This window comes from Harmonia axyridis, chromosome 1, assembly GCF_914767665.1.
Source record: "Harmonia axyridis chromosome 1, icHarAxyr1.1, whole genome shotgun sequence".
In the NCBI taxonomy this organism is placed as follows: domain Eukaryota; kingdom Metazoa; phylum Arthropoda; class Insecta; order Coleoptera; family Coccinellidae; genus Harmonia; species Harmonia axyridis.
The window spans coordinates 31,258,705-31,275,236 of NC_059501.1; the positions used below are offsets into that span (position 1 = coordinate 31,258,705).

A 16,532-nucleotide genomic window follows, 5' to 3' on the forward strand; every position below is an offset into this window, starting at 1 on the left:
TGGGTCGAATATGAATCATTTCATGTGAAATCACCATTGATTTGAAGAATAATGACATCATATTTTTCGTATTTGATACTAGTTTTCAAACTGAAAAATCTTGACACAATATGAGGATTATATTAAATCAATTTACCAATTGGCAGAAATATTCAATTTATGAGAATTCAGACTGAGCATTGGGCATTATTAATAAAGCTCCAGTGTTTCGTATTATGTATCAATATGATGAATACTATTAGAATGATATAATTAATGGAGTGTTAAGAATAATGCATATAACCAACTGGACTACAGAAAACTCTTTGGGTTGGTTTGATTGAGTTTGTTATCAATTTGGGGCGGAGAGAATGTGAATAGATTATGGAATATGCTCAAAGGGAAATTGGGCGTTTGAACTATGACATAGGACTTATATGATTGTAGACTGTAGTGAATAAGAATAACAGAAAATTTTTCTAATATGAGTGAGTACTTTAACGGAAGTGGTGTCAAATTAACAGTTAAAAAAAATACAAAAAAAATTCCCTGCTAATAGCAGTGACATAACTCCTATCAAACCAATTTCTTCAAATTTCTTCAAGATCAAATCTAACGCGCAACGTACTGTAATCAGATCTGATTTTCTTATCTTCTTCTTCCTACTTCTAAATAGGCACAATGCCAGTTCCACATCAAAGATTCGCCTCCTCCGTTGTCCCATTTATCTGGGCAAGTTGTCGCTCCATCTCTTTCTGGGTCTTCCGATACTCCTTCTTCCTAACGGTGATTTATTTCTAATTATCCGATCTTCGTCCATTCTGTTTATACATATGTTGGCTCCATTCTATCTTTCTTCCAGAACCCATTCATTAATGTTGTCTGCCAATGGGTCTTATGGTATTTGGGATTCCGTCTCGGGCTATTCTTCCCATGTTCATTCTGCTGACGTGGTTGTTCCAAAATCGTCGTCGCGTCGTGCTCTTCCCCATTTGACAATGTCCTGGATTTAGCATGATTGAGAATGATTGTGTTTCTCTTCTTATCCCTCAGCGTATATCCAGATATGATTCTTAGTATCCTCATGAAAAAAAAACACCAGGTATTTATAAAATAGAGATTTTTATGCGCATACGTTTCACACACTAACGGTCACAAGAAAATGACTCGTCATTCAAAAAAAAAAAACATTCAAATCGGACAAGTAGTTTTGACGAAAATGTACCTATCTTAAACTTTTGCCTAATTTTTATAGTGGTGCGTTAATTTATTGGCGAAATGTATATTAACACTATAGTTGTTCAAAATAACGGTATACTTATATAGAAATGATCTAAGTCTTCAGATTTTTCTGACCAATAATCCAATAATTCAAAATAGAGAAGTTACTCAGCAGCAAATAATAAAGCATATCAGTACTATTTATTACTCATAGCTAATTCATTGATAGTTTGAATTGCTCATTATTTTTCATTGCAACAACTATCAAAACAACATTTATCAGACATCCAACCTTGACCTTCTTATTTGGATAAGAACCTTATGCACATTCTATCAATTTGACAAACCATCATGTAGTATTCCTAAAGCCAAGACATTTTGATGAATTATGATATTTGAATGATCATTAATCACATCATTCATATTGTCCGATTTGACTGGTTATTATTCATACGAACCAGGAATTATGAAAAATGAGTCTCACTAGATCCATAACATAATATACGCACAGGTCCAGAAAATTTAGTGCAGATAGGATATTCGATGCTTAAGATCTAGTCGAACAGTGCAACAATCAAAAGATATATAGCCCAGGAAAGGGTTTTGCCCCTAAAATTTCTCAAGAGCTGTCAATCATTTTAACCCTTTTTAGGGGTTCTGAATAACAGGTATCGGAGTTTGCGGAGTTTTCTAGGTTGAGCTTCCGATGCGAGAGCCTAAATACTGCAAAATTTCGGCACTTTTTTTGGTGTTTCGCTTATAACTTGGAGAGTACACGTCCAACAGAAAATTTTGTGAATTTCTTTTTCGAAAGGCATTAAATTTTCCGTCTAATGTCGTTTGAAACATTGGAATCGGTGTAGCCATTCAACCGTAATTGTCTGGCAAAGATAGGTAGTTTTTACAAACTCATCTTCAAAGTTGACACCCCTCAACTTCTAACGCCGGTAGATCGAAAAGGACTGCACCGACTGAAAAATGTCTTGAGACCAAACGTGTAGGATATTCAATTGTTAATCAGGAGCTCTCTGAAATTTGAAATTAGGTGACTCCAGTGTTGGGATATGAATTTTATACCGAAAAAATCCGTAGCGCCAAATGTCCACTAAGGCATTCCAATTCAAGAAACTTAGTAGATATGTACATTTTACCTGGAAAAAATTCTGAACTCAATGAAACTTCTAGAGGTTGTTTGAGGGTGCTGTGGGATGATTAACAAGTTATCCAACACGAGGACCCTGTGCTAACTTGAGGAGGGCTGAAGAACTTCAACATTTTCGGGCTTTTTCCGGTTTTTTGCTCATAACATGACACAACTTTCAACTTCTAACTTAATGACTTTTTTAGCAACACGTTCATTTTTGAAATTGTAGATAATTAAATTCTGTAATATCAATTGAGATAGAGTCGATCAAAATAATAGTCCAGAAGACAAATGACAAAAAGTGGGGTCTGCTGGAAAAAATTCCGAACTAGATGAAACTTCTACAAGTTGTTCGAGGGTGTTGTGGGATAACTCTGTCGAGTTATCCAACACGAGGACCCTGTGCTAACTTGAGGAGGGCCGAAGAACCCCAACATTTTCGTACCTGTACATACATGTGAAACGTATAGTCAAGTGCCTTTTTTCTTTTCCCTGGATATATTGCCGTCTGCACTGAAGAATGTAATACAAGATTATTTTTTAACTCGATTTTAATCTGTTCACCGCACACTAAATTAACTACCACCAGATTAAAAGAAATCCTTCAGAATGGACGGATTATTCACCGCTTGAAAAATAACTTTACTTTCTACTTTATAACCTATATTAGATTTGTGTTCTGTCAGTTATGTGTTTATGAACACTAACCGATGACAATAATATTATAATGATTAACGAATCACATCTCATATTTTGGTAAGTATATACCGGAGGTCTCTATCGATTGTGAAGAAATGGGCGCACAAAAGCTCCTGACGCCATGTAAGTGCTTTTTTCCATTTTATTTGAATCTATTAGATACTCCTTGACCGAGCTTCTAGGAAGTATAAACATGCTCCGAAAATCGATCTGTTAATCGTTAAATGTGAAAAAAAACTTTTCATATAAATGAGAATTATGTAAAGATTGATAATTGTTTAATTACAATAATATTGATATAATAATCGGTTCAATGGGCTTGACATTGCATTCATTCACCGAATAAAATCCTTCGGTAATGCAGAAAACGAAAAATAATCAATTTAACGCATCAGTTGAGTACTTGTTCGTTTTTCAAACCTTCTATTACCTTGGTAATCTAAGCAGTGAAGTATAGTTAGGTATTAGTATTACTGTAAGAGAAAAAGTGAAGCAGGGTCCAATACACAGAATGGTACATGGATTCAGTGTTTTTTAGCACTCGATCATTTCGTCAAGATGACAATTTGTATTGGTTGTCGACGTCTGGCCGTAAACACGATAACTCTTGAATAAAACAACCTATTAACTTTAAATTTTCAAGATAGGTTCGGATCTCGATTGCCGAATTTAAATTTTTGAGTTGACGTCTGAAATTTGGTTTCAGTTGGAGGTGGAATGAATATTTTAGGTTTCATGCAAAATTTCCTTCTGATTGCGTAACTAGAACAGTAGAAAATTCGAGAGAACTATCGGAAAAGTATTAACCAATATTTCCGTTACTGCGAAAATGACAAATTTGTGATTTTGAATGTTTCAATGAATCAACAAGCTTCATACAAAATATCAAGCTGATCTCACTTCAGAACTATTCAAATTTCAAGAAGAATATTGGAAAGGAATTACCCAATATTTCCATGATAATATTCGATTCAGATTTAGATTATAACTCCGCAATAAATTGTTAAGGGTACCTAAAAATTAAAAACTTTGTGTTGATGGCATCATTAGAGCAGTAGAAAATGAAGCAGAATATCGATAAAAGACCTAATAATAGTCACAGTAGATCCGAATTATTGGAAACTTTGCCCACATAGTATATGGAATAAAAAAATTCGCAGTGTTCTTTAATGCAGGTAGAATACCCTTTTTTCTACAATATCCTTTTGTTTGACGTGGTCTTTACGTAGACCAAGATTTTTGTAGAACGGCCCCAGGCAGGTGCACCATCCCTTACTTAGTGATTACACGAGCGGTTTATTGGCATAGTAAGCCCAGAACTTGCGTATTTGCCGAACAAGGATAACTATCGAGAACCCTCTCTGGCTAACCAGAGCTGTTACACAAGCAGGCTCCAAAAACTACTATCTATTTTATCTAGCGGAACAAGCATGTATCTAGACAGGCCCTAGCTGGTCGTTCTTGGTTCACCACAAAAGTATTCACTACAGTATTGTAGCTGTAGGACGATTATCTGGAGACAACAACTTGGAGAACACTGCCCAGCCAGGAATATTACCGAGGCAAGATACTGCCAAGCACCCTTCCTTAGACGTTCTAGATTTGCGTGGTATCCGCTTCTGACATGCTGTGCGTAGACCTATCTCCACCTCAGACTTCGAGAGCCTTGCTCGAGCAAGGGTTGATGGATTCAATAGGCATCTCGGATACTAGAGTAATTGGCAAAAAAGCTAAAGCTTGACATCTAAAAGTCTCTCACTCAACGCTCAGCTGTCAACTCAGAGGTCTGTCTAGCCTTGAATCCACTTCCCCCATGAAACAATCTCCAAGATAGGGAACTAGTATCAATTCAAGTATAGTGGGATTCTGAATTCTAATGAATAAATGATAAAATATATGAATTTGAGTTCAGGTTTTAGATCCTTCTTTTTTTTTTCTTTGAAATGATGAATATGTGTTCATGATACAAAGATGTTAAAAATAAGTAGATTTGATAAAAAAAATCATCAGTGAAATTCGTTTAAATAAAGAAAAATTTTACCATTATTTGCCGCCCCTCTAGAGTGGGCCTTGCAGTTTCAGGTTCCTAGCTCAGTTTCGATGTTATAAAAAGCTTGAAAATTTGTTTTTTTTTAAGATCATCGGATAAAACAATCGGATGATGCTGATGAACCATTATCTAATTCGAAAGCGCCCACGCCAAACACTATATAATTTGATATAAAAAATGAAGAATATTATAAAATAAGGGAATGTCATATGACATAATAGAAGTTCTTATATTTCTTGAGAAGTATCTGTTGGAAGTGATGGAATATATTTTGCATTCTGAGGAATCAACATTCTGATTAGGAAATTGAAAAAAAAATCCAGAACCCCCAGTTGCCATAAAATTCGGCAACGCAAAGGGAACGCCGACAAGTCTGATGAGTGCATGTGTTTTTTTAGCGTCAATAACTCGTAAATAGCACTATGAGGGGATCACGCCAAATCTAGATATTTATGAGTATAATGTATAATGCGGACCTTTTATGGTTTTTGATGTTATTCAAATTTGTCGGTAATCCTTCCTGTTGTTGCTGACTGAATTCAATCTTATTTGGTACTTTGAATTTCTACACATGTGATTTTCGTTGATCAAGCTTGAAATGCCACCCTAGGCTGATGTATTTGGTTTTGTCTTTGTTCACTTTGAAGTTGTTAGTCAAAAACAAGTTTTTGGCTTCTTGCCTTATTATCAGGGATTTCATCTTTGATTCCTCCTGATTTTTACCCTTGTTCAAGAAAGATGAGTAAGCAACATACAATGATTGGGCATCGCAATGGACATTTGAGGTTAGATCATTTATGTGTAATAAGAATAGTATTGATCCCAAGATGGATCCTTGAGAGACTCGGAATACTATCTCCTTCCACTAAGTGAACCGATCTTCGATCTGCACCCACTGGAATCTTGATTACAAATAGCTCTCGATAAGTTTCAATGCTTTACCTCTAATTTCTCAATATTTCAGTTTCTGCAACAGTATATCATGACATGATCTATTGAGTCGAAGGCTTTGCTCAAGTCAAACGTTATCTTATCGCATTTTTTACCGATGTCGAAACTATCGGCTATTTCTAGCAGTAGAGATGTAATGGCACTGCTCGTCGACTTATTTTCCTGATACTGCTCCTTGCAAATGATTTTTTATTTTTTCAGAAAACTGGAAATTCTGTCCTTAATAGTGGTTTCAAAGATCTGAGAGAGCGGCGGAAGAATTGATATAGGCTTGTAGTTGTTAAGTTGATTTTTGGTCCCTCCTTTGTGTATAGGTACTATTTTCGCATTTTGAGCTGTCGAGGAAAGTATCCGTCATTGAAGCATCTGTTTATTATTATACTGAGTGGTTGGGTAATCATCTCCCATAGATTCAAACAGTGAACGGACGCCACTTTTCTGAGCGATTTTGCATTCCGCTCACTAATCACAACACGTTGTGAAAACTGTCAAAGCAGGTGTTTCAGAGAGTAAGTATTTTTTCCTACAACTGCTATGAAAAGTAGCGTATTCTCCACAGCTTACTCAATTCCAAAACTATGTATTGCTCATACTGTGGGAAATATTATTCCCCACGGCACTTTGCCAACACCTCGCTTGATAGACCAATGAAATTGGGCTTTTGAGTCGTTTCTATGGAAACGCAATAAATTAGCACATACTGTCAACGAAGGCCATTTTGATTTGACTCAAGTCCATTACTTGAATTATTGAAATTTGTGCAGTTGTAGGAAAAGTATAGTGTGCAACATGTGGAGAAAGTCCTTTTCTCGCTCGTGTGTTTGCGGCACTCGCCTTTCAGGCTCGTGCCACAAACTTCCACACTCGCGAGAAAAGTTGGACTTTCCCCACTTGTTGCACAATATACTATTATCTACTCCTATTGAATTATATAATCATTATTCAACTACTTTTGAGCAATTAATGGTATCTATTATCAAACAGCGTGAGTTATAATAACTCACTACTATAACTCACTATAATAAATCGGAAAATATGGATCTGTGCTTTTATACTTCTGTGCTGCTATTTGGTTGGTCGAAAGTTAGTATATTTTTCTCAATATTTATTGATATAGTCATAGATAAAGTATAGTATTCAACTTGCGGTAATGGTCATAACTCACTTGATGAATTACAGCACTCGCCTGCGGCTCGTGTTGCAAACTTCATCTGCGTGAGTTATGACCTACATTACCGCTCGTTGAATAATATACTATTAACCATTCAGAAAACCTCTCTCTGATCACTTTAATATCTGCAAGCGCTCAGGGATCAAATTTGCGACTGCTCTTTCTGCTGAACGCAACCCAGATGCCTTGGATTGGCTGGAACCACCAGCTTTAGTGCAACGTTTGCACAAGTTTTACCATTTTTGTCGACCATCAGAATTGTCCCGGCTTGCCTATGGGTAGCCAACTCAGGGTCAGGTCAAGATCATTGAGTTGAACCTTATCGATTGAAAAAATCAGAATTCGAAGAACACAGACACTATTAGAATAGTGAAATTATTATCATTTATGCATAATTGAAATAGATTATCTTCATTACAACATAGCTGTGATGACAGTCTCTCTGTGCATATTTATTCTATCATTTGGGTCGTTATCTGATAGCTCATCGTTATATCGATATCAATCTGCATCAATATAAATGAAGGTAAATGATGGTTCAACTCATATTGGAATACTTTTGCTTCATTTGTATGTGACATTAAGGAATATTTGTAATATTATAATGGACAGTCGAGGCATGGAAGTTCTTATCTCCCCCTATGATAACGAGCATTGCGGTCAAATATTGAAACAAATTTGGTTTCCATTAGTTACATAAAAAAGACGAGGAAATTTATAGTATGAAAACTAAGGTGATCCATGTAGGAAAATTTTTATGATTGAATTAATTATCAATAATGCTTCCGAAGGAAGAGGAAAGCTTTGATGTTGCCTTGTTTACGCGCAATCTTACAATATTTCGCGATCGCTCGAATTTCATTATTATTTCTTATGAAAACTGAGATGTGAAAAATTAATAAATTTTTTTTTTTGGTTTTCTGTTTTCGATCTATAGAATTATTCATGAAAATAAACTCGTAGAAGTCGTAGAATCATCACAAAAGAAGTAAGACAAGAAACACCCTTTCGAAAACAAGGCTTTTTCATAATTTTTTTTTTTTTATTTTATAAGGAATCTATCTTCGTACCAAAAAATTTTCAACAATAGCAAGGGAGAAAGACTCAAATAGGCATCTCGGATACTTGATTACTTGTCTAAAAATTTAAAGCTAAAAAAGGGTCGATTGAAATATGTAAGTCTCCCACTCAACGCTCAGCTGTCAACCCAGAGGTCTATCCAACTTTGAATCCATGTCCTCCATAAAACAATCTCCAAGATAGTGAACAAGTATTAATTCATTAATTAATATTAATTTGATATGAGGATTCCGCTTGCATAAATCGTACCAAAAAATTTTCAACAAGAGAAATACGAGGAAACATTGTGCCAAACCTATTGGCAGAGTATGTCAAACTCATTGTTAAATAATTTCTCCTTTTTCAGATTTATTATTTGCTTTTTACAATTGAGAGCCGACATAATTTATTATTTCATTGAATTCTATTTATCTCTATTGATTAAATAGAAAAATGTTGAACCATTGCAGATAATGTCCAATCAAAATAAAGATTTATCAACCTACGTTATTTCCGCATCCAACAGGTAGTTTTTTTAACTTTGGCCTAATAAAGACGTTATTATTATATATTTATGTAAATGTTTACTATTTTCAATGTACTTTCACTTGGTTTCAACATTTATAATTTTTGTACGATATTTGCATAAATGGATACTTATCTTGTATTATGATATATTTATTTTTATTATTATTTATTATGCTTAGGTTTGACCTATTCATTATCAGTTTGTATCGATTTCTCTTTTGGCCTTCTGGGAAAACTATCAGTGTTGTAATAATAAATAATATCATCTTGAATGATGGCAAAGTATCTATAGCAATCAATATTCATTGTTTTTTTTCTAGGATCCTCAACCAGCAGAACCATGGACCGATGAATTAGATGCAACTAAAGAAGGTCCTGAGTGTCCATCCAGTCATTTGATGTTTCTTTACTATATTGGTAAAGAAGACAATTGTCTGAACTTGAATGTTTACATGAAAGAGGTATGTATGTTGTATGTATTTATTAAGCTATAGGGACATCGGCCTTTCGAGAATCTGGCTACCTTCTGCCAAGGGCGCATAAATTATTGCTGTGGACTAATTTTTTAATTAGAAAATGCACGTGTAGATTATTAATAAAATAGTAGAAATTTGTTTCCTCTTCAATGTGAAATTTGTTAGTTCATCACAAATGTGTTTTGAGATTTACTCAATGGATAAAATATCGAACAAATAATCTGTACATAATTTTTTGGTGCATAGCGCTATAGAAATGTTGTAAACATACATGATTCTCATGGTTATTATCGAAAACTGGAAGCACTTTCATATTTGTGGTTCAGTATATTCAAAATCGGTTGCGATGAAGTAAAAGAAGCGCCTTGCAACAGCTCACCCTCATCAACTGGGCTTCGCTGAAGCGGCCCATAAGTACATGCTCAGTTTAACAGCGCAGTTTACCTAAACACAAACTAAATTATCTGAACTTATGATGTGGGCTACAGAGTTCTTTTGCCTCTTAGTTGTTTGGAGTAGAAGGGAATTGAATTGAAAAGTAGATTATTGCACAGCTCACAGGAGTGGAATCTTGAAAAAATGGTGCAGTTTCCTTTGCTCTGATATGATTTCTCCTTCTTATTTAGCCCTCTTTCATCCAGTGTCGGCCTCTTTCAGTTTTTTCCATGCTTCTCTCTTTTGCTGTTCCTATCTATTGCTTACCGGCTACGGCGACTATCATCTATCCAGCTTTTCCTCGGTATTTGTATGCTTCTTTTTGTCTCTCGAGGTCTCCAAAACGTCACTTTGTGTGACCATCTCTCCAAACTCTGACTTGTAACATGTGCCACCCACTGACTCCTATTCTACTCATGATGTCAATTATCCTGTTTTTTTTTCGTATTTCGGTGTTCGGAATTCTGTCCTTTGAGTTTAATCCAGCATAATCCTTTCCATGGCCCTTTTAGTTACTCTCAGTTGTTCTGCCACTTTTTTCGTTATTGTCATAGTTTCTAGACCATAAGTTGTCACTGGTAATATACAGCTGTCGTAAGTTTTGCGTTTTAAGTGTAGAGGAATATTTTTGTCCTTAAAGATGAAACTCAGTTTGCCGAAGGCTGCCCATGCTAAGCAGATATGATATCACACGTGATAAACTGCAGAGCTAAAATGGGTGTGTTTGGAACCAATAACGTCTCAGAAATTTTGCCCACGAAATTCTCACCTGTAAATTCGTCTCATTTTGAACGATTTTTCAGGATATAAAACAAGCTTCTCTTCAACTAGTGTCGAGAGACCTGCAATTTCTGCGTAAAGGTCCACTAAAGACAAGCTACGAGTAAATTCTAATCACACCTCATGAAACAAACTACTAGTATCGAGATTCGACTAGTTCGACGTGTAGTCAACTATATTCGGAAAGTTTCCGACTAAGCCAAAGCTAAAAAAAATCGAAACGAATCAAAATTGTAGAGGATCTTGACAAGTATAGACATCAACATGAGACCGCTTGTGCTAAGAAGTTTGAGGTGGAAAGCATTTTCAAGTCAATGAACTTTTTATAGACCACTTAAGGGTCCTTTGGGATGCCAATGCTGAATTTTTGACCTCGTCTTCCTTGTGCTTAGTTGGAGAGCGAAAAAATACCATAAATTTTCCGAATTATCGGTTTTTCTCCTAAACTAGGTAAGCTTCGAATGGAAACATGTATTCAATATAAAGTTGAAGAGCATCAAATTTCCTATGAAATCTCTGGTCATACGACTTTAAACCAATAGGTACAGCATTTTGAATACAACCACATTTGATAAAATGTAGATTTCAACCGATGAAAGTATGTTTTTGGGCTTATGAATTATGAATTGGGTATTTAACATATCCATGTATACCATGCATACTATGTAAACTCTACCTCGCTCTTCAACCAAACTTTCCTCTAACGAAACTCTTGGAGTTTCTTAACCTCTTTCCAATAAGCTTTTTACAGCCTTTTCTTTGTTTTGGAAATTTTTTTGGGAATCTTACAATTTTCTTCTATTTCTTCAATGTTTTCAGTTCAATAGTTTTTCCATAGCAACGATATAACGTCTCATAGAAAACATAAAAATATATTCAATGCCTCCGGTGAATAATTAACTATTTTTTTTAAAAAAACATTTCCTTGCCTTTTTATGAAAAAAAAAATATAATAAAATATAAGAGAATGCATCATTTCATTATACAAACCTCTTCACTCGAAGTATTTCGCGAAACACCACTCGAGCCACGCTGTCGTGATGTTCCGCGAAATGTTTCGGTGTATAATCGAATATTGCCTATGCTTTCATTTTTTTTTCTGGAAACATTTCCTTGCCTTTTTATGAAAAAGAAATGAATATATCAAAATATAAGAGAATGCAGCATTTCATTACACAAACCTCTTCACTCGACGTATTTCGCGAAACACCACTCGAACTACGCTGTCGTGATGTTTCGCGAAATGTTTCGGTTTATAATCGAATATTGTCTATGCTTTTAATGATATTAAAACTGATAATTTTTCAGATGCCCAAAGCTGATTCTCCTCTGAAGCCTGTCATGGTTTGGATACATGGGGGAGCATTCATCCAAGGGTCAAATACCACTGAATTATATGGGCCTGATTTTCTAATGGCAGAAGATGTTATACAAGTATTCATAAATTACAGATTAGGTGTATTAGGTGAGTTATTTCATGAACTGTGGTAATTCGGCAAATGTAAACAATAATATTCTCGATGAAATGAGAAATTCACCAGAGCATCATTAATACATAATAAAATTATATATATTTTTTATATTATATATTTTTTTTCAAGAAGTTTAATCTCGTCACTTGATAAAAATACAAATTCTTCAGAATAACCATTGCTTTCATTCATATTCAATACCGAAAAAAAGAATTTAATCAAATTTAGCATCACAGCTACACCTGTCTCAAATTTCTTCAGTTCATGTTTTTATTGAGTAATTAATTTTTTCGAAGTAATGATTTTAATAGACTTTGAGCGTATCGAATTTTGAGGGAGTAAATGAAGTTATTTCGAAAATCTTCATTTGTGATGTGTAAAGAGTAGTTAGAAGCACAATTGAAAATTATTTTCATTTATAAAGAGTGTTCGCAAATGAAGATAAAGACCAAAGATACACTTATTTCATTGTAATACCCTGTATATGAATTCTAAAATTGAATCGAAAACTCAAATTATGAAGAGTTTCTTCATATCACTTTATCCTTAGAAGCACCATTCACGAAAAAATGACAACAAAAATTGAAAACATGGAGTTTTTTAATTGGTAACTAATGAAGAGACCACCGATACAAACAATGTTTCTTTTCGTAGAAATTCTGACTTCTTCTATGTAAAAAAAATTAAACTGTGATTAAATTAACAAACATCAACAACAAATAATGGCCAAAAACTCTCTTATTTCAAAAGGCACCCCTTGAAAAACTATTCGGTTTAGGTGTAGACAAACCTAATAAAGATAGTTTTGAAATTAATTTTCACGTCCAATAAGATATCAAAATACAATTTAAAATAAGAAAGTTTTTGGCCATTATTGTAGTTAATGTATATATACAGGGTGTTCTGATTTGTTTCCGACAAACTGAAATGGGTGATAGATCACATCATTTTAAGCAAAAAAGTTCCTATGAACATGGGTCCGGAAATGCTTCGTTTCCGAGATACAGGGTGTTAAAGTTGAAAAAATAATTCGCGTTTTCTTAAATATCTTTCGACTGATTCCAAATAATTGCATGAAAGTTGGTACATAGGGTTTTTTGAGGTGAGAAATTCAAATTTGTGGTCGATTTGGTTGTATTTTCTAGAGGGCGCCACTGGCAATCATTTCGTCCCCTTCAAACCGTAGCAACTTTTCTGTGCTACCCTGTACGTCATTCTGGACTAAAAAAAACGATTCCCCAGACTTTTCTAGTTAAAAAAGGTATAACTCATTTAAGTTGCTAGGGGCAACCGTTTCAGAGAAAAACGCATTCAAAGCCAAATCCATATTTTTGTAATCTCTAAAACATGTAGAAACAAATTTGTAATAATTTTAAATTAAATATTTTTTTAGAAGTAACAATTTAGAACAAAACAAAATAACATAATAATTTTCAAAAAAGGTGTTCGAAATGTCCACCGTTTTGTTGAATGCACAAATGACATCTTCGAATGATTGATTGTTTTACATTCAACAATTGTTGCGGCAATAGATTTAAAATGGCTAACACAATGACAGATTTAAAGTGTGTTAGGTTCAGATGTCATTAATTATAATTATAGTTAACTAAGTTAATAGCTTATCAACAAATACAGGAAAATGGTATTGGTTACCAAAGGCCCGAACGAAGCATACAAAGAAGAAATCGTCTACAGAGAAATAGGGTTTTACAGACCTTCGAAGAAAATAAAAACTCAGTATTCGTAAAGCATCCCAACAACGCAATATTTCAGGAAACAGAATATTCAGAACACTTAAAAACAACAATTACATAGCATACCACTTCTACTTATTAGTGGGCAATAGAAAATCCTCATGCATTTCGCCTTAAAAATTTTCAAAATGAATTTAAATTTAATATTTGAATAGGAATAATTTCATGAAAGGATTTCGAAGCAGTCAAAACATATTAAAGTAAACGCGAATTATTTTTTCAACTTTAACACCCCGTATCTCGGAAACGAAGCATTTCCGGACCCATGTTCATAGGAACTTTTTTGCTTAAAATTATGTGATCTATCACCCATTTCAGTTTGTCGGAAACAAATCAGAACACCCTGTATATATATAATCTGTATCCCATTTGTTACCTTTCGGTGTATGGGTTGTAGTTAATGTTCGAATATTATTTATGATCGCTCTGTATAATCCGGGGTTGACGTTTTCATTTACATAGAAATAGCCAATATTTCTACTCGAAAAAACATTGTCTGTATCGGCGGCGAAACTGGTTTCGCCATTAATTACCAATTAAAAAAACTCGTTATTTTCAATTTTTGGCCATCTTCTCGTAAGTTGTGATTCTAAGAATAAAGTGATCTAAAAAACTTATTTAACTTATTCAAGCTAACGATTCCATTTTAAAATTTATATACTTATAACTTTTTTACACTGTCTTTATCTTTGTTTTTGAACACCATGTATTTATGAAAATAATTTTAAACTTTTCAACTACTCTATACATATTACAAAAAAAGATTTCCAAAATATCTTCATTTACTCCCTCAAAATGAGATCCTCGTCTGAGGTGGACCACCCGGTATACAGTAAACACCATGTTCGGAACTAATAAGTATGACATGAATATAAATCAATTGATAACAACAATAACGAATTATTGGTATTACGTAAGCCTAATGAATGCCAATAAAAATTGTTGTTATTGCTTTCATGTTTCTTTGAACATACTCGATAAACGACGAAATTTATGAGACGAGAAAAAGGGGATCAGACACAATTGAATATCACCATTAAAAATACAGGTACGAGTATAACCAAATGAATTTTCCCATAAAAACGCGATGTTGTTAACGTTAGATGTCATTTGGAGAACAATCCCTATGTTATTCAAGAATTTCATCTTGATAACCCTCATCGGAACGTCCACAAGAAACATCGATTTTTCACAATTCCTCCGAAGGAAAGACAATACGCCGTCAAGCTTAGTGTGAAAGCGTGAAATATCAAAGTGAATAGTAATAATCGATATGTCAGACAAGCGAAAATTGAGAAACTGTGAATGCTGTCGCTGTATACATTCTTCCTGTCATTCAGTCAAGATTAATTTTGATCAGAGTAGTCAATTGAGCGACGATGGGGCTGATTGGTATGAGCCAGCGAACGAGAAATATTGATGTTATAAACTGCTCGTCAAAAGATAAGGTTATTTATTGGATTAATTCGTGTTTTCTCTTCAGGAATACAAAATTCCTTCTCTAAAATGTGTATATGAAGTATTTCCGGTTGAAATAATTGACTTTCAAAAAAATGAGATATCCACAAGGAAAAAAATATAATATTTGCAGGGCCGGCGCGAGCAATTTTAGTGCCCCTGCTGAAAAAGTGTCAATAAACAACCCCCCTCCCAAAAAAAAACAACTATGATAATTCGCCATTTTTCATTAGAAACATAATGGGATAATTAGTAAATAGATGATAAGGATCCAATATTTTATTGATTTTGTTTCTTGCAATTTTGGTATTAGGGGTTTTATCTGTTCCTGTTGTTTTTGAAGTTCATGTACTTTGTCTAAGCGGATTTTGTGTAGATGTATCCTGGTGCATTGGGGTGTAGAGTTCTTCAATTCAAAAATTATTTGTGGCAGGAACATTGGTTGATTCTTAATCATATGTTTATCATTTCTGTATCGATTGTTTTCAGTTTCGAATAGGCATCCGGAGGAAATGTCTACTAAGAAGGTACCTTTTAGAGTAGCAAAATCGGTTCTTTCACAGGTTGTTAGAATTTTCATTTCTTTTGGTGCTACTACAATGTATTTCGAGTTGTCTACTTGTTCGATGAAATTTTCTGATAATGATATAGGGATGTGTTGACAATCCTTGTAGGTATCTTGGAGTTGTAGTAATTGGAATGTGCAATCTGAATGTTTCGTACCATCGGTGAGTTTGTTTTGGGTACAATAGTATCCTGGGTGCAAATCTATGCATGGTGTTGAAGTGTATTGAAAATACTTCTCGTACATTGTCAGATATGGGTTGACAGGAATTATGGTTGTATTTTTTTTTTTTTTGGTATCGAATAAAGGTGGTAATGTGAAAATTTTGTGGAATAAATTATTGGAAAATATAGGATGAAAACAATTCTGTTGCCAGAAATATATGCATCTACGTCTATAACATTATAATATTTGTGAATCTCTGCTTCCTCAACGAAAAGGAGGTTTTCTGGTTTATTATGTTTTAGAACGAATTTCTTAATCGTGTGTAGCTCTGATGGTTTTATTATGCTATGGTGAAGTATTCTTTGCTTTGCAAATTTTATAGCGTTTTCGATATCATTAAGTAATTGTAATATTATATTTAAACATACATTTATTTGATCTAGGACGTTTCTTGCTTGGAGGTAGTTAAAGAAGTTGAAATTTAGTTCTTTTAATTGGAATACTGTCTGAGAAAGTGCAGATTTAATTTCTTCCTGATTTTGTCTTAAGAATGAAACTGTATTATTGAAATTTTTGATTATTTCGGTGGTTATTGAAATTTCGGTATTTAATTTAGTGACAATCT

At 34.1% G+C, this 16,532-nt stretch overlaps 1 protein-coding gene across 1 annotated transcript in view; it reads left to right on the plus strand.

Moving 5' to 3' along the window:
* LOC123684629 overlaps positions 1-16,532 on the plus strand; it is a 90,764-nt gene that overhangs the window by 35,606 nt on the left and 38,626 nt on the right. Inside the window, exons 3-4 of the mRNA XM_045623991.1 lie at positions 9,123-9,263; positions 11,802-11,958. Of these exons, the coding sequence (XP_045479947.1) occupies positions 9,123-9,263; positions 11,802-11,958 (298 nt within the window). The remainder of the gene's footprint in view (positions 1-9,122; positions 9,264-11,801; positions 11,959-16,532) is intronic.